Source organism: Anopheles ziemanni, chromosome 2 (assembly GCF_943734765.1).
Source record: "Anopheles ziemanni chromosome 2, idAnoZiCoDA_A2_x.2, whole genome shotgun sequence".
Taxonomy (NCBI): domain Eukaryota; kingdom Metazoa; phylum Arthropoda; class Insecta; order Diptera; family Culicidae; genus Anopheles; species Anopheles ziemanni.
Window position 1 is genome coordinate 4283908 of NC_080705.1, and position 18375 is coordinate 4302282.

Here is an 18375-nt window from a genome sequence, read left to right on the forward strand (position 1 = left end):
CTAAGGAGAACCTCCTGCTTGCCTCGAACTGCCGAAGCGCTGATGTGAAATCCTGCCCATCCTACGCCTTCTCCCGCTTCCACTTACTTGATCGTGCCGGTCGGTTCACCACCACCAGCGCATACGAAAGTAAGAGAATGAAACGATCGAAGAAGGCGTCGCGGTTGGTTCGAATCTCCAACGTCGCCAAGCACACCAGCAGAGCGAACAGCCCTGCGCATTTCGAATTTGAGTTTAAAAAATTCCCTTTTTTCCCTCCTCGTGTGGGAGCTTGGTGTAATGAAACTACAAGCCACCAGCAAAGCCATCACACGTTCGAAGGAATCATGATGATGAAAAATACCGTCACCAGTGGCCGTTACTGAGTAAACGGATAATGAATCAACGGCTCGAGGATATCATCAGCATAAGGCGAAAAAAAGGAGCAAGAAAAGGACAACATTAGCGAGACATTCGACGGACGCACTGGATGGAAGGAAACGCGGGCACACACATGGGTTACAGCCAGCCAGACTTCTTGAAGAGGCAGCTTGCGGCGCAGGAGGTAATTTGCGCGCGCAGACGCACCACACACATGGGGACCGTATTCGGCAGGCATGTTCAAAACGTCGCTGGCATGTTGTTGCACATTAGATCCTAAGAAAAACCAACAGCCAACTGCGTTTCTTATGGCTTTTCGGAACGACGAACACAGAGATGTTTCAAACGAATTTTCCCGTGCGATGCCATTGGAAGGAGAACGTTCCAAACGTTCTTCATTCAAAGCGGATCGCTTTGGACCGAGGTTATTCTGCCTCGCCATGTTGGGTTCAATCCTTGAATTTCGCATGATCTTTATTGCTGCTTCTGGTATCGATCGACAGATCTTGTATGCGCGTTATGTAATCGTTCCACTATCGATCGATTTCTGAACTGTCTGTCCAACAACCATCCGTTATTTCTCATTTTCAGAGTTGAAAGAGAAAATGTATGATTGCGATTCCAACTGTTTTAATGAAAAAACGGAAACTAAATCGGTGAACGGAAACTCCATGGTCTACTAATTAAAAACTCAAATAACTTGACTTAAAATAACCATTTTTTCACCCTCGATTATTGCTTCGTAAATCAGGAATCGTGACATTAATGTTTTACTGTTATTTTTCAGTACAATTTTACTAGATGAATTTTAAATGTTTGTGCGAGTCCCATTTTTCATAAATATTAGTTGTAGTTAGAACCATAATATTTTCTTTGGTTGAGCGTTAACGAGGCACAAAAGGCTTGGAAAGAATTGGAAGCGTTGATGGTCAATGAACTGTAGGTGATTTTGAAAATGCTTAAAACTGAACATTTAATTATTAGCAATAAAACTGAAAATAACTAGAGGATGTTAAACATATTTTATCAAACTAACAAAAGAGTAAATTAACACATGAACTATGTACAGAAACTTTTTATACAGTACAATTGTTACAAACATACTTGATGTTATACAAGGGTGAAAATAAGTTAAGCGTACGATCGAAATTTTGCTTTAATATCCATGTTGGTTTCACAGAATAGATTTCCATATGTGCGATTATTGTACTTACTGAAGCAGCATGAGGATCGGTCCCAGGAACTCAACCGATCGTCCTTTTTCCCAACCATGCAAACGGACACGTTCCAGATGTTTGCCACAGGACGAAAGGCCAAGGCACTTTAAGGCATCATGGGCGCCGAAGAGACCTTGGGTTATTTTAATTTATGGCGGATGGTTATAGGCAAATTTGACGTAGCAATGAGTGTGAGGGTGTGTTTTAAAGCTTTTTCATGTTAAAGCGGAAATATAGTGAATTTTTTGCTGCTCAAAGTGTTCTCAAACAAGGACGCTTCCGGTTGAAAGTGATGAAATTTGAGTCCTTCAGGCGCGTATTTCAAACGTTAATATAATGATATCCGTAGGCGCAGATCCATCAAATGACATAATCTTTTATCAAATCATGGAAGTTTGCATATAGACCATCATCGTTCCATCAGCACTGCTGCATGATGGGACATTGGCAACTTCCTTATAATGGCAGATGTTTTCTATGTCTCATCTCCGGCCGAGAGTAAAGATCGGTTGCTCGTTCAGTTCGTTTTTTTTTATTATTATTATTTTGGTGTTGGTCACCGACCGCTGTCGCTTAACTGTGGAACTAATTTTAACCCGCGGCGCTATCGCCACACACTACTTCCCGCCCAACGCACGCTGCTGGTGATCTCGGTTCGCAAAGCGTGCTCGAAATACGCCAAGCACACCCGAGGCGAGCGGCGAGTCAAGCGGCGGTGGAATCACGTGGCAGGCTAACCAGCTATCCTGGCCAGCCAGCCAGCCTCCCCTGGAGCGCCAGAGGACGGCCCCACAGCTGAGGTTATGCGATCGTATGTGTGCTGGGGAGCGCACACTCTATTTTTAAACCTTTCCAACCGACATCGGTCGACACGGCTGGAATGTTGGAATCGATCATGTCGCTTGGACGATGCCCTGAGACCCTCCAGGAAGAGGCAGCCAAGTCCCGCATACCAAATCGGGAAACTAAATGGATAAGATACCCGCTGTAACACTTCAATCATCTTAGAGAACACCATGCTCTTACCATGAGACAAATAAGGCAGGAAAACATGCAGCATAGTTGCAAATTTCTTAGAATTATGTCGGCTTCATCTATCAAAATCCGGATGCATTTCGTTTACGCGAAAGCGAAATAATTAGGATGCAATTCGACATAAAGTAGAACAGCAGCCTTTACAGCTAATTTTCATACACAGGATGGACCAACATGGTGGCAGATACGCCCAAGCAGAAAAACAGGATATAGGAAAACAAAACCAATTAAAAAACAAAATGAGCCTGTTGACTCTGCCCTGAGGAATGTGTCCCCCGCAAGTAACGCGCATGTTCGCCAGGAGATTTGCGCATGGCAGTTTGGTTTAAATTTTCACCACACTACTACAACCACCACTTTTGAATAGGTCAACGAGACCCGAGACTTTTCCCTGCGCTTGACCACACGAAGGAGGCTGTGTAGGAGTTGGAAATCATATCTCAATATTCGTGTTTGTCGGCTGCAACATGGGAGTAGCAGGGAGGGAAAGGGAAAGAAACCCCGAAAAGGGATGCTGTTTCAGTTCAGAGGAGGTGAATGGAAAAGAGGCCGGAAGCGAAACGAAAGGACCAAGAACACTCTCTGTCCGCTGGCCAGCTTGCGGAACGCAAGCAGTGGGCCAACCGCTTGGACTGTTTATAAATACTTTTGCCTCTAAATGTGATGTGGACGGTATAGCGGTTTGAACACAATTTTTCATCTCAATGCAGTTTTCCACCAGTGTACGACTGCCATCTTTTAATTTTAGTTTTTTTTCTGAGCCCTAGAGTAAAATAATGCCAATCCAGAGTTCGTTTCTAAGATTGAATGCATGTTTCAATGCATTTTTAATTTTTAAGTATCCTGCATGCAATGATTAGTGCTCTTGAACATCTTTTTACTTCTACTTGTAAAATAAAAAAAATCAAAACTACACACCTGTTGATTCGTTGGCTGCATGAAAATTACCAACAATCAATTGGGTTAAATCCATTTTTACACAGCAGTTTGCATTATATTTACAAGAGTCATTTTTTAAACAACGCGTATGAAATAGTTTCAAAAAATGTTTCACTCTTATAGCCCGAGCCCCCAATCGACTCCAAATATGGTCAATGGAAAAAGTGCTTTGCACCCGGGAAAACATCGATCACGAAGGAAATTACTACTCACCCCACTCCATCTGACGAAACGGCTTTCTCCCGGGGGTGACTGGAAAACTGCACTTGCTCAACATGCATCAAAAAGCGATTACCCTCTTCCTCCCCTCCTTCAAACTTCACCTCGAGGGACTCTTCTAAGTCGGAGGCGCAGCCGAGATGCACGTGCTTCGGCTCGAGACACTTACGCGTTGCTGAAACGTTCTATAATCTATACAGACTCTCTATCTTACGACCGGTGTGTGTGGTATGGTTCGGGACCTCTGGATCCGTACCATTGGTTCTCCCTGGAAAACCAGGCAGCCCACGTACGGAAAAGGCAAACGGCATGCGCTGCGATGCGATCAGTTGGCCTTTGGTGCAGTCGTTTGAGTTTTCCCGAGCTATTTTAAGGTACGAGAAATGTGCAGCTCTCGTCCCGCTTTCTCCTGTACAACACACGACGAACACACGTTACACCTCCCGCAAGTGGACGAGATCATTCACATGCGTAGGATAATTCAATATTCTCGCATCGCATTTCATTTCCATGCTACACTCCCCTACCGAGAATTGAATGCATTCCCTTCGTTTGATGCGTTTTCTGTTCAGCGGCCATGGAGAAACATTTGATTGAAAATAAATCAATGGCAAAAGGCGATAATTGACGAGCATGTCACTTTGATGCAGTTTAGGGTAGAACAAATCTATTTCTCATACGAACGGATGTTCAAATCAGAATGGAAAAGGTATGATTTCCTCCCATATTGCACAAATCGAGAACATAGGCGAATACTAGTCTTTCGGTTTGCCCCTCTCGTGCATTTTTTGTAAATTGTAGAATCTAATAATAAATACAGAATAGTGAGCAATACCTTACGTTGTATGTTGCGAACCTTAATGTGCAAAAAATGTCTATAGAGCGTATAAGTAAAGTTTACTGATGGACAAGACAAGACAAATTTACTTATTGCTGTGAGTGAAGATCATTGTTAAACCTTTTTAAGCATGTTTTCTATAAGTGAAGATCACTTCACATATTTTCATTACGCCTAGAATAACTATTTTTGCTATCGTAGATTATTTCTTAAAATAAAAACAAATCAATTTATCTAGTATTTGGACATATTTTTGTGACAAAGCCCCTGCGTTGGAGTAGTTTCTGCTGCTTTGCATATCATATATATTTAAAAAAAGGAGATAATTTCCTAAATTGCCCATGTTGCTTAAATAGTGTTACGTACTGTATTCTAATGAATATTTGATGCCATTGGTTCATTCTTAGCTGTCAAGTTGTTCATTCGATGTCAAATAACCCGAAGTTACAAGAACCTTGGTAGTAAGGTAAATATTTTGCTCGATTACATCTTTTGCAAAGATAATTCAGTCGTCAGACAACGTGCTTAGTTTACTTTACGCTACGAATCTTTTTTATCTCAACTTACTTTCACATAACAGCATGACGTCCAAAGTGTTGCTGAACAAATTTTCTTGCTCCATAAGACACGTTTATGTGGTCAATTTAGGTAAGCACTTCTCGGGTACGGGATGCTGCGTACGCACCACCGACTGCATTGCGTATCTTGATGTAATCTTTACCTTTCTCCTCGTTGTAGTGCCATCGTTATCCTTCTCTACGAACAAACCCCCATCGGATAAGCCCAGTCCGCGAATGGAGGAGTTCCAGAAGAAATTGCGCGAAAAAACACCCATCGGCAAGCTGGACGAAATCGTCGGCAAGCATCCGTACCAGGAGAAGGAACCACTCCAGCCATGGCCAAACAATACGAATCCAAATACCGGTGAAGTCGGTGGTCCCCGTGGACCTGAACCAACTCGATACGGTGACTGGGAACGAAAGGGCCGTGTGTCGGACTTTTAAGAGTATCCGGGATCCCAAGGAACCAGAGTTAGTAACAAACGTAAATTATTTTCCGTACCTTCTTGCTACAGGTGTTAAAACAGATGTTTTAGCCTACTTACTACCTTCTACAGATGTTAGCGTAGTTTATATTGTTATTCGTTAGTTAAGATGCTAGTAGAATGGTTTAGTCTCTTTTTGCACAATAAAAGGGGCTATATTTGCGATTGATACAAAGTTACACGATTGAAATATGTGGGTTAAGTTACTGACTTTCACCGATTACACGTTTAACCATTTTATCGCTCAATTCCCACAGATTCTGCTGGAGCGTGTCATTTTTTGAGGCTACGGATGGGTCGCAGACGTAACAGTTGTTGAAGTACAGCGCGGTCAATCCCGTCAATTCATGAGCCGTTGCACAGTAGACGGTCGTACTGGCGGCTTGTTGCTGGAAAAGACAAAAATACCGAATTTCAACTGGAAGAAGAATTTCTCATATTCCGTTATTGCTTACCAGCGACTTGGTGAATGGACGCACCAGAGCAAACAGGAATCGATAGAACCACCAGTTTCGCGAAAGGGCAGAAGAAACCATATTACCCGGATGGAGCACAAACACGGAAGTGCCCCGTTGTTTCAGGCGCTAAAATAGAAATCAAGTCATTTTAGATACATTTTAATAATTATGTATGATGCATTTTAACGTATTCGCAGCATGAAAAATTACGAATTTTATTTTATTTTATAAACTTTGTTGACAAAATTTTTCAAAATTTGTCAAACTGACAGTTGTGCAATCGGAAAAATGGTCAAGGCAAGGGGCAGGAGGTTGGTACATCATGATTGACAGATCGTTCACAACCAAGATTTGTTCAAGAGAGCAGGTTGCAATTTTCGCTGATAAATAATACCAAACCAGAGTAACCACAGTTAAATTATAAGTGTAAAGCAATCGGAAATAAAATCAACCATGTCTACATAATATGATGGCGTATATGCACAACCTTTCACGAACCAACTATTTGTAACCAATTATTTTTGACAATCAGTTTTGAAACCGTTTTCTTGAATTTTTTTTTTTTTTTGGCACATTTATACTAAATGACACGACCTGAACTGCTGAACAAATGTCGCTAAAACACGTGAAAGTTAAAGTAACCTGTGAAGTTTAGTCGAACGGGGTCCTGGTGTGCGGAAAGTACGCACCGGACGAGAAGGTCTGAAAAGAAAAGCGACGTTTGCTTCAAATCTTGGCCATCGCTTGGCACCGTAAGTAAAGTGATAAGAGTTACGCGATCATAGCTGCTGTTAACAGACCCCTAGTGCACTCCAATAAAGTGCCATTTGTCGACGTGCTTCACTTCTCCCCCATGCAATCTCGCTTCCGAGTACAGAGTTTGCAAATCTGTCGTTCTGGTCGGGTCATCGGGGGGTAAAGTCCATCGGCAAAGAACCTCGTACAGTAGTGATTATATAGTTTTACACGTTTTTTCGACGTCAGCAAGCAACCAGCGAGAGACGGACCAGTGAAAATTGTAGAAAGAATCTGCTGGCCACGAGATTCCGAGTGTGTGTCTGTGAGCGTGTGCGTGCGTGTGAGGTGCGTGTGCAAGAAGAAGTAGTGAGGAGGGAGCAGCAGCTGTCATCCGCACGGATTTGCACGTGTGCGCAATTCGACGAGTGTGTGCACGTCGCGCTCGGTTTTGTCGGCGGAAAGGAGGACATAGTCGAAAAAAGAAAACAACGACTGAGTTTGCAGGTGATTTCCTTCGCCATTACATTGCAGAAGTTGCGGTTAGTAACAGGAGCGTAGTAGCAGTGCCACCTCCACAACCTTGTTCCAAAACAGTGCGTGCGCCATCACTTTTTCCAGCGCCACGAAAGAAAAGTGATCCACTCGCCAGGTGTGTGCCACACTCTACCTCTATATCTCAGGAAAGGAGAAATTTTCTTATCCCTGCGTGCGTACCCCACAAACCCCCCGGGCCAGTGTAACGTGCCGTGCCGTGCTGTGTTGTACATTTAAACACATTTTTTCGAGAGACGAGATCATCGTGCACCTCCCCACATCTACTGTGTACGTGTCATCGTCGTCTGCTAAAGGCCGGCACAATCGCATTAACCTGTTTCCTTTTGTTAGAGTGTGTGTGCGTTGCGCCCCAATCCTGTCGACGGAAGAAGGCTGCCCCAATACCCCCTGCTTCTCGCCCTGCCACCACGGACACGGACGAGAAAGGAGGAGATTGAAGATCAAATTAAAGTGCAATCTAGTGCAATAATCACTTTATCCACGTGCCACGTAGGATCAGGAATCGGGACGTCTGTCCGAGGAACTGTCATTCCGGAGGGAAGAAACTATTTACGTAGAATTCGGGAATCCGACTGCGTAGTGAACGATAACGTTGCGCTACAATAAAGGTAATATAAATCTACACTTTACTAGCTCTCGGCTCTTGACGGCACTTTTCCTAATCGAAATCTTCAACACCCATACATGTCCGCCGCGAGGCAGACACACCGCGTAGAAGATCGGCATCGCGAGTTTGACAAAATGTCTCAACCGCGACACACACACCGCGGCTCGCGCGGGGTTGTCTGGACGGGGGAGCTCTGGAGGCCGTCCGGTATCGGGTCATTACGACACGACGACGGTCGATGTCGGTCGTTGTATCGGTCCTTCTGTTGCACACACTGTTGTGGACAAGTCCGGTCTGCCCTTGTCATTTTATGCTGCACTGTCCAACGTGCCAAAACTTCGACGTTAGAGTCGACTGGCTTCCCCAAGAACGAAAACCATCTCGGCAACATCCCACGACTCGGAGGAGTTAGCGCTAACGTCATTCCGCAGGACTTCTTTGCACGTGGTTCTTCTTCCCAGCCCGTCCATCATCCCCGCATGGCGTGTATGCGGTGCACTGTTCTCGAGTCCCTCGGAACCGAGCCTTTTTTGGGGCAAAGAAATCGAAAATTGCATAAGCAAATGAAGGGGGAGGAAGGGAGGAAACCAAAGGTGAGTGGGGTGGGCTAGTGTCTAGGCACGAATCAATCCGCCAACCTGTGCCGCACGCAAGACGACGATAAAGGAGTTGGAAGGGAGCGGGTCTGAGGAGTTTTTCTTACTCGAGAGATTTTGCAGAGAGCAGAGCGTGACAACCATGAATGAAATGTGCCAACGTAGTGTTGCCTTGGAAATGCACCCGTAAAAGCTCTTTGTGAGAAGCTTACCCTTTTTCTCCTTCCCTTCCTTTGTCTTTCTATATGCCCTACAAATTGGTGACAAAATAATAGCGCCAGTAACAGGTTGCATTTGTCGTTTTCTATCGAATCCAACATTTAAAAAGCCCCCCAGCAACTCTTGGAAATCGGTCCAATAGCATTTCGCCACCAGTCACCATTTTCACGGCCATCGGCAGCCAAGTGAATGGCTATGGAATGCCAGCGTGAGCACAGAGATAATCCACTCTCTTCCAGCTAGTTTAATAACAAAGTTGCCTACCACGAGGACATACCTTCATTTTTCATGATTTCTATTCCCCCCCTTCACCCTTCCTGTCTATCACACATTCAGTTACCGAGTTTCCTCAACAGCTGTTTTTGTAATGGTTTTCTACTTGATAACCTACTACTGGTGTATTCGACCTTTACTAGGTCATATGCAATCGGGCATAGCTTGCTGTTTTTCTTACAAGTTGCAGTCAACATCACAGAGCGAGCAAGACCATAACCGGCTTAACCTGATTAAATGGCGCGGCTTTCTAGATATCAGGTGATGAAAGGATAAATATTGCAGACGAAAGTGAAAAACTGCATCACACAAAGAAGAACACGCTTGCTCTGATCTGACTTTCTTGGCAATTTCACAAAGAGAACATGCAGTATCGATGGCAAGGGGAATGGATGAATGGATTTTTCTCTTTCGGTCTGCACCACGCGATATTCTTAGCGAGTAGCAACTGAAATAAAACGCTCGCCATCCAAAGATGATGCCAGCTTTACATGCAACTTTCGTTTCAACCTTCTCCTCCTCCTTCGACAGAGATAGCGGTGAAAATGGATAGGCGGATCGTAGCAAAAGATAGCTCGCCACAGCTCGCGAACGATGCCGTTTTCTTCCCCTGTGTCCATCCCTTGGCCGTGCGCATCCTCTCAAGGTCGCCTCACGGACGGCCTGGCACTTGGTGCGTGCAACGGGATATTAATGTGTTTCCCCGTTTTCCAAGAGGCCCAAAGCTCTCTTTTCATCTGCACCTCGCGTTCGTGCACATGATTGCCATTCCATCGGCGGCAACAGTTATGAGTGTGAAGGTGGTTGTGATGATGGGACGCCTTGGTACACACGATGGAGAGAGGAGGCACAACCCACCCAAACCCGCTAGCGAGCGCTTTCCAACCGGCAGTTCCGGCTTTCCGGGGTGGATTAAAATGTAGCTGCATACCCCAAAATGGCATTTCGATTCGTGTTCGTGTGGAGGTGGAGGAGATTTTCACGTTTTCCAGAGCGCTTTCTCTCCGATCGGCTTTCTGTGCTGTTGTGGCACGCTACCCGAATGCCTAATGGTATCAGTTTGACTTTGGAAATTGCGTCTTTAGCAAAGCAAAGTGCATCATCTCTGGTGAGAAACTTGTTACATCAATTACATTCCATCACTAGCATGGCATCACGTTAATATCGGAGTGTGCGAGAAATGCGGTAATATAAAGATTTCCCCCAAAGTAACGATAACGGGGGGGATGGATCTATAAGATAAAAAATATTGTCAATAGCAGCAGTACGGTATTAAACGTGTTCGTAGTAAAAACCAAACTTTCCACGTGTATAAAATGATTCTCACAACAACAGAGAGTGCGAGAGAATGGTCAATGGAGTAGCGGCTTCAAGTTCCTGTTAATGAATGAAAGCTCCTTCTCCATCGGCTTTGTCAGTGGGATGAAGAAGGGTTGGTTTCACAAACCACCAAAAAGGCCAGAATTGCCTTCCTTCCCCATTAACCTCACAACACACGTTCTTTGCCACGTTCAATGCAATGTGTGACCATGTTATCCATGTTTCCCACGTGCCACATGTACTTAAAATGCAAAATGAAAAACCCAATCCTCTCCGTGTTCGGTGCTGTTCGTGTCCGAAAAAATCGACTTCAAAAGTTCATATAGCTTCGAAGTAAGATTTTCGCTCTTCTCATACGATCGAGTGTTAGCAATCTGAACAACAAAAAAATGGAATGTTTGCCGTGAAACGCAACGGTTCAAATGAAACCCAACGTGGTGGCCTTGTGGGGCACGTTTTTACGTTCACGAAAAAGCCCAACATTCGGATGGTGGGGCGAGATGCAAAAAGTACCCAGCCTGTTTGGGGCGCGGTAAGAAGTATAACCTAATTTTATAAAAATCTCCCTTCCATCACTTTTTAGAAGGAAAAAATCGTTGTCCAAAAACCCGACGATAGAGATTTTTCTTTTTATCAACACAAGCAAAGCTCTTATCGAATACGCTCTTAATGTAGCGGAGTTGAATTGCCCCAATGCAAACAAAGCCTGCGGAAAAGCGTGGAAAATATTATCCCTTCCCATGGCGATATGGTCGCAACTGGCGTCGCTGGGAAAAGCATGCCATTCTCTCGCATGTGCGCGATCTACGATTGTATGTGCGAAAATCGTAATTGGTATTGGTTGGGTGGTATGTGGGTGGTGCGTAGGTTGTTAAATGGTGCAACATATGGGTGTGAGGTTTAAAAGAAAAGTTATGCATTGGGCGAGGTTTTTCGAGGCAAAGTCATACCAAATTAACCCAGCAAGAAGTTACCATCACATCATGCCGCTTTACGATGCTGTACTGTAGAGAAAGTCATTCACTACTCGCACAAGGGAAGAAATGAAATGACTCATCTAGTCGTCCACCAATGGCGTTGATCGCGAGCCAGATGCAACTAATGCATTTCGATGATGACATCACTGACATGACTGTTCGCGCATAATGCGAAATATGTTTTCGGTAAACTTTTACCCACCATTGATTGAACTTTTTACGAATTCAAACTGATACCGCGGGGGATATCGTGAAAAGTTAAATAAGGAAATAGACGGTAAAGTTTGTTGCGAGACTACTAACACCAATGTGCACGGGTTACACACCACTGCACTCGACCGTATGTGATAAAAATAGAAAAGAAAAGAAACCAGCGTTTCCTTAGCCGAAACGCGAAATAGTACTACGGACACAAATCCGCGTGAAAAACCAGTAAATTTCATACAACCACCGACGTCTTCCTCAACAAGGGAGAATTATGTATGTACGAGTGTCGCGCGGGTACGAGACATATTTTCCGGGGATCTCAAAAGACAAAGATTGTGCATAGTTAGTTTCCCTAACTTTTTTTGATGGGGATTGCTCTGTCATCGTGTTGATAACACGTAGGGGTGATTAGCGTTAGGACGGAGACAGGAAATTGTCTATTGGTGTATCACCTTTTAGTTGCTCTCATCTCTCGGTTTGTCTTCTTAACTCAACGTCGATTCTGATAAAAGTATCATTTATCTCTTTGTAGGAAAAACAATTCCATTTCGGAAGCTGCGTAATTTAACGTGCATAAGAAGAAGACGAAAGATCAGAGGATCGTCAAGCCATACTTAAAAGTCTGCTGCCAACTCACGAGACTGTGCTGTGTACTGTTTGCTGTTGTGTTTCCCCAGAAAAAAAAGGATATTCCGTCCTCCAAATCAGCACTGCCTCCCAAAAACAAGGAAAGCTCATATACCACCTGTGAGCGAAATCCGACAAGTTGTGTTCGCTATTCAGGTGCCGCAAATCTGGAGCTAAGTGTGGTTAGTTGTTTAAAGTCAATAGCACGAGCTAGAAGAAGAACCAGCCGCACGGTAAGGAGCAATCATGGAGACCGATCGAGGCGATGTTGCCACGGTGGCGCCGGTTGCAAAACAGCACGAGGAGGATAATAACAATATCGACGTGGTAGCGGACACGGTTGCGAAGCTCAACATTAACGGTACGTCCACATCCATCCCGAACGCTGCCAACGAAAACGACGCCGAGGAGCTGGATGCGACGGAAAACAAGCTGAACAACAACGAGGCGCCGGCCGCGGAGGACTCGAAAACACTGGCAAGCAGTAACAATAATCTGGTTCCGGGCGTGGCGGGTCAGCATTTATCCATTGGAAAGCGCATACGGCGCACGTCGGAAAAGCTGAGCGAGGACGCGGTCGGTGGTGGTGGACCGAATGCTCGCAAAAAGTACTCGCTTGATTTGCTGCTATCGCTCAAGGATTCGGCCATCGGGCGGGAAAAACCGACAGCGATCCCGGACGTCTGCAAGTCGCTGTTAAAATCCAGTCCGGGAACGTTCGTTTCGTCTGCTCGGCATATGGGAGGTGGTGGAGGCGGTGGTGGTGGTGGTCAAGATAATTCGCTTTTGCCCACCTTCATGAAGAACATGGGATTCGGAGGTCCTCCGTCGTCGTCGGGCGAGGGCTCGGATGGTTCCAGGCCCCCGATGAGTCGCAATCCGTACCGTGGGCGTCTTTCGGCGCGGGAAGCATCGTCCCGCTCGAACGCGGGCGGTGGTGGACCATCCGGGGACGATGTCGACGGCAAGATGATCAAGGTGAACCTGAACATCTCGGAGGAGGTGAAACTGAAGGGTTCGTCGAACGCCTGGAAGCCGAGTTTCTTGCAGAAGAACGACACGCTGACCGAGGAGGAGAAGAAAACACAGGAACTTTCGCGCCAGTTCCGTAGCGTGCTGAACAAGCTCACGCCGGAGAACTTCTCGGTGCTGGTGGAACAGGTGAAGAAATTGGACATCAACACGGAGGAGCGGCTGGACAACTGCATCAAGATTCTGTTCGAGAAGGCAATCATGGAGTTGAACTTTTCCGACACATACGCACAGATGTGCAAGGAGCTTGGGTTGAACATCGAGGTGAAGCTCCCCGAGGAGAGCAAGGTGCTGAATTTTAAGCGCAAGCTGATCACGCAGTGTCAGCGTGAGTTTGAGAAGCATCACTCGGACTGCAAACGAACCAGCACGCTGCAAGAGGAAAATGAAAAGCTCACCGAGGCATCCAAGCAGACTGCCGAGGAAACGGAAGAAATGAAGCTCGAGCTTGAGGAGCAGAAAAACCGCATCCGGCGGCGTGCACTCGGTACGATCCGCTTCATCGGTGAGCTGTACAAGCACAAACAGCTCACAGCCAAGGTGATGTTGAGCTGTATGAACATCCTGCTGCAGGACGACATGCTCGACGAGGAGTCGCTAGAGTGTCTCTGCAAACTGCTTACGACTATTGGCGCACGCATCGAGGAGGAGGTTCCCGGCAGTTTGGAGAACTGCTTCACCAAGCTGGCATCGGTGGCGGCCCGCAAAACCCCCCTTCCCGACGGTCAGATGGTGTGCAATCGCATCCGCTTCATGATCATGGACCTGATCGATCTGCGCAAGGACAAGTGGCATTCGAAGCGCGCCCAGGCGACGCCGAAAACTCGGGAACAGATTCAGCGCGAAGTTGAAGCAGAGGAAAACAAGAACTGGGTGCTCAACTACAACCTAGGAGGACGAGGTGGTGGCGGTGGTGGTGGCGGCGGCGGTGGAAATCGACATGGCTATAACCAGAATGAGGGCGGCGGTGGTGGTGGTGGAGGCGGTGGCGGCCGTGGAGGAGGTGGTGGTGGCGGAGGAGGCGGTAGTGCCTCGAAGAACAAACGGTTCGTCGATGACGACGGTTTCGTGCAGCCCGTTTCTTCAGGCCGCAATCCCTGGACGATGCCATCGTTTGATCCGAAGAAGATAAACATCTCGGTGAGTGACATATGCCGTATGAGAACGAGTGCTATGATTCAGAAATGGGTTAAGTGAACCATTTGCTTTCTGTTTTCTTTCTAGGTCCCAAAACCAGGAGAAGAAACCCGCCTCGGTTCAGCCTCGATGTTCCAGGGTTGGGGCAAGACGAACGTCTTTGCTTCGCTCAACGCTGACGAGCAACAGGGAGCAGGATCATCTACGGCAGCACCCGCTCCAAGCTTCTTCGGCGCATCAGGTCCGATGGGCGAGGGTAACAGGGGTGGTGGTGGTGGCGGCGGCGGCGGTGGTGGTAAAGGACCAGGTTCGCACAAGAAAGGTGGTGGGAATAATTCCAAAAAACAACCCTACCATGGTCGCAATAGCAGCCACATCTGATAGTCCTGTTAAAGGCTGGGAACATTCAGGAAGCAGCGGGCGCTGGCGACTGATAGAGAGGAAAATCTTCTGGTCGATTGCTCGGGGGACGCATAGGGTTGGTCCACCCGGAGAAATATTTGTGTATGCTAAAGGCGCTGGCGCAACGAGGCAAAGAGAAAGATAATGTAACACGCATTCAGGTTAAGCTTCCGTTACGCTCTTGCGGCCATTAGCGGTGTTTTTTTTTCAGATATATTTTCCCCATTGTTTAATTTTCCAACATAGTCGATTTGATTCTCGGTAGAAAAAATAGTTTTGGACAAACAATAAGCATCCAGTTCAAAATTGAAGAGCATTTGATTGCCATTAAAGCGAATACAAAAAGCAGCTCTACAAAATATTAGCTTTTATGAAATTAACAAATTTGAAATACCATTGAGTAGAAAATTTCATAAATCCTATCCCATCTCTCACGTTTCCACTATCTATGTCTTTCTCTTGTCTTTTGTCACTCAGCTTTTTTTTGGATCCCATAAAAATGTGTACATCTTCAAAGGGAAATACAATTTCCGTTCAAATCTACAGAGATTCTTTTGAAGAATGAAATTGGTAAAGAAGGCATGGGGTTTCTTTCCTAAATTTAGTGTGTACAGCGCATTGATGTGTATGAATGTGTATGATGTGTGTATGATGTGTAAGTGTAAAACGACCGCTGGGAAGTAACAGTAAAGAAGAAAACAAAATAACAAGAACATTGGTTTCTTCAATCATTTTTTTTTTGCAAAAAGATAGGCAGGAGGAGCGAAAGTGATTATGTCAGCATGAATGAACTAGGAAATTATTTCGCAACCCTTATTGCAAGGCAAACATATACTCGGTAGACAAAACCAGAAAACACACGTTCATAAAAAGAAAAGTGAACGATTAGGTAGGAAGGCAACATATTTTAATTGTACTAGTGGCTATTTAAAAACATACAAACGGAACTAGCCAAAATGAGCAGTTGCTTCCTTAGTTAAACGCTATCCCCCCTATACAACATCCCAAAAACCGACGGGTTAATTGTGTGGAAGTCTTACGAATTGTAGATAGGAAACAAACTATACTTGAGCAAGCAGAAAACATAGCAACCGAATGTAACAGCAATAGGAGTTTTCTGCGGTCGATTGATAGGCAGAACAATATAGTAAAAGCTAAATAAATCAATGCACACTAGTGAAAGACTCATATGAATAAACCCCCTAACCCGTAAAAAGATGGCACTTGACCGAGGAACTAGCAATACACTGCTACATTTGATAGGATTGTATTGGCCCTTTGCAAGGTTGTAATCGTATATATGGTAGTGGAAAATATGGGCAATAGACATGCTCTTTTCAATTTACACAATTTTATAAAGTCATTAAACCAGCAACATAGAGAAACTGAGTGCACGAGACCATGGACATAATAGAATGTTACAAGTTGATCGACATAATATCCCCGCTGCTCGCAGATTGCATACAATGCACTTCCGGTACAGCGAGAAAGGGAAGATGGAAAAAAGCATAATTTAAGAAACATTACTAGAAGATAATTAGGATTTTAAAATTTGAACAAATCGATTACATTGTCGGTGCCGCTGGTGACCGAAAAAAAAACGTTGTTTTCAACACAGTCAACAACTGCGGCTCACAAATGAGTGGCCACATTCTTATCTACCGTCGCTGCCCTGGCAAGCTGCATTTGCCTAGAAACACTTAATCATCATCTCACGATCATCTTTCCCGATTCGATTGTTTTTAATAAACTGTTCAATTCGATTGGTTTCGCTACAACACTCAACGCACGAGCGTACGTTAAGCAAAGTTAAGAAAAATAATGATAAATGCAGATCGTTAGGACCGCATGTTGCGACAATGAATGAATGGTGTTTCTTCAGGGTATAATACGGGCAAAATTCCCTCTAGGTGAACGTCGACAATGAGCTACCACTAAATAGGGTTTATACTCTCTAGTACTATTGAATGATACGGCACTATGTAGAAAGGGTGGTGTCGTATTATGGTTATGGAACATATTATTAACCTCCCCCCCCAAAACAGCCTCCTCATCCTCTCCAATTTGGGTGTGAGACAGATGTGTACCGTATAGATATCACGCTCGTTAACATAACACTATTTTTTTTACTCGCTTTTCCTTCTTCTGTTCAATAAGACTATGTATAATTAGTATATTATGTGTAAATAAATGAAAGCCTCAGTTTGTACCAGCAAACTATAAGCATTCGGTCGGGGGAAAACTGATATCACAAACGGTAGTTTCGTAAGCGTAAAATCGTCACTTAGAGAAAGATAAGATAGTGAAGATAAAACAGTGCGCTTACCTTTGCCAACTCCATCGCAAACAGGACGTTGCACAGTTTCGAATTGTTGTATGCTATCATGCTCCAGAATCGATGCTGCGGTGGACAAAGGTCACTCTCGCTTAATCCACTGGCCGGCAGCGTACTCATCCGGTGCGATTCAGACGAAACGACCACGATACGCGTGGTAAGATCAAACAAATCCATCAACAGATTCGTCAGATAAAAGTGCGACAGATGGTTCACCTGGAATGTGCGCTCGTAACCGTCCTCGGTAAGGGAGTGGGGAAGGGCAAATACGCCTGCATTTAGTATCAACATATCGATGTGCCTGTTTATAGAGAAAGATAAGAAGGGGGGTGATGCCTCACATGTTTATCGCTTCCGTTTCGATCGATAATTACTTGCAAAGTTTTTTCACTTCCTCTGCACAACGTTTCGTGGAATGTAGGTTTGCCAGATCGAGTGGTACAAACTTGCACCGCAATCCAGCCGCTTCCTTTTCATCTACAATCTTCGCAATCGCAGCCCGGGTCCCTTGCTCGTCCCGACAGGCCATGATAATTTCGCAGCCGTGTAGAGCAAGCGAACGGGCTGTTTCGAAACCTATGCCGGTGTTGGCGCCCGTTATTAGCGCCACCTTGCCGCTTAAATCACGCCCATGCAGCACCTGTAGCGCATTGGTGCCACTATCGAACCGTTGGCGTAGTTCGGCGACCTGCGTTGGGTTTTCCTCGACGGCGAACGCTAGCCTAGGATCGGTGTAGGATTTGCGTTGCGTTTTCTCCTCAACAAAGATCACCTTCCGTGTGTTTTCCTCGATGGTACGTGTCCAGCCAATCGGTAGCTCGCCGGAAACCCGTTTCATTTTACCCGTCCGCGGGTGTGTCCATTGGGTACTCTTACTTTGATGGCTTAAAACAAAATACAATAAAATAAGACACTTTTCTGCTAAAGTAAAAATGAGCCGGACAACCATCGATTCTTACTTGACATAGTAGACAAAACCATCACTTGTGGCACGTTCTTCCCATGCCGGAGGAAGCTCGTCCTCCGAGTCGGATTCTGGCAACTGGACCGGCATTTTTTTATTCTCAAAACTTTACACTTGCACTTCCGGGCCGGAAAAATGCCGGGATAGAAACGCCACGACTGTTTCTTTTCTGCCTGAACAATCAACAAGAACAATCGAACGGATTTGTATCAGCTGACAGACACGTCAAGCGTTTGATTTGACAACTTCTTTTGTTGCCAGGTTGTTGATGCAGT

The 18375-nt window shown here is 45.3% G+C and overlaps 3 protein-coding genes across 5 annotated transcripts; 2 read left to right on the forward strand and 1 right to left on the reverse strand.

Annotated features, from left to right (window-relative positions):
• Positions 1-5103: 5103 nt before the first annotated feature.
• LOC131282634 (succinate dehydrogenase assembly factor 4, mitochondrial-like) lies at positions 5104-6278 on the forward strand. Of its 3 annotated transcripts, none has more exons than XM_058312153.1 (3): positions 5104-5256; positions 5347-5652; positions 5911-6278. In XM_058312153.1, exons 1-2 carry the CDS (start codon positions 5190-5192, stop codon positions 5610-5612), a joined length of 333 nt encoding a protein of 110 aa, XP_058168136.1. In that variant the 5' UTR covers positions 5104-5189; the 3' UTR covers positions 5613-5652; positions 5911-6278. The 3 variants fall into 3 exon arrangements, with proteins under 3 accessions (XP_058168136.1, XP_058168134.1, XP_058168133.1); XM_058312151.1 differs by having other exon boundaries at positions 5347-5639; XM_058312150.1 differs by lacking the exon at positions 5911-6278 and having other exon boundaries at positions 5347-5837.
• On the reverse strand, positions 5795-18285 carry LOC131282633 (WW domain-containing oxidoreductase). The gene is made up of 5 exons (XM_058312149.1): positions 18096-18285; positions 17511-18020; positions 17128-17437; positions 6109-6237; positions 5795-6042 (listed from the first exon to the last, which is right to left on the reverse strand). Exons 1-5 carry the CDS (start codon positions 18188-18190, stop codon positions 5857-5859), a joined length of 1230 nt encoding a protein of 409 aa, XP_058168132.1. The 5' UTR covers positions 18191-18285; the 3' UTR covers positions 5795-5856.
• On the forward strand, positions 12443-15041 carry LOC131282632 (eukaryotic translation initiation factor 4 gamma 1-like). Its single transcript, XM_058312148.1, has 2 exons — positions 12443-14402; positions 14487-15041. Exons 1-2 carry the CDS (start codon positions 12477-12479, stop codon positions 14778-14780), a joined length of 2220 nt encoding a protein of 739 aa, XP_058168131.1. The 5' UTR covers positions 12443-12476; the 3' UTR covers positions 14781-15041.
• Positions 18286-18375: the final 90 nt, after the last annotated feature.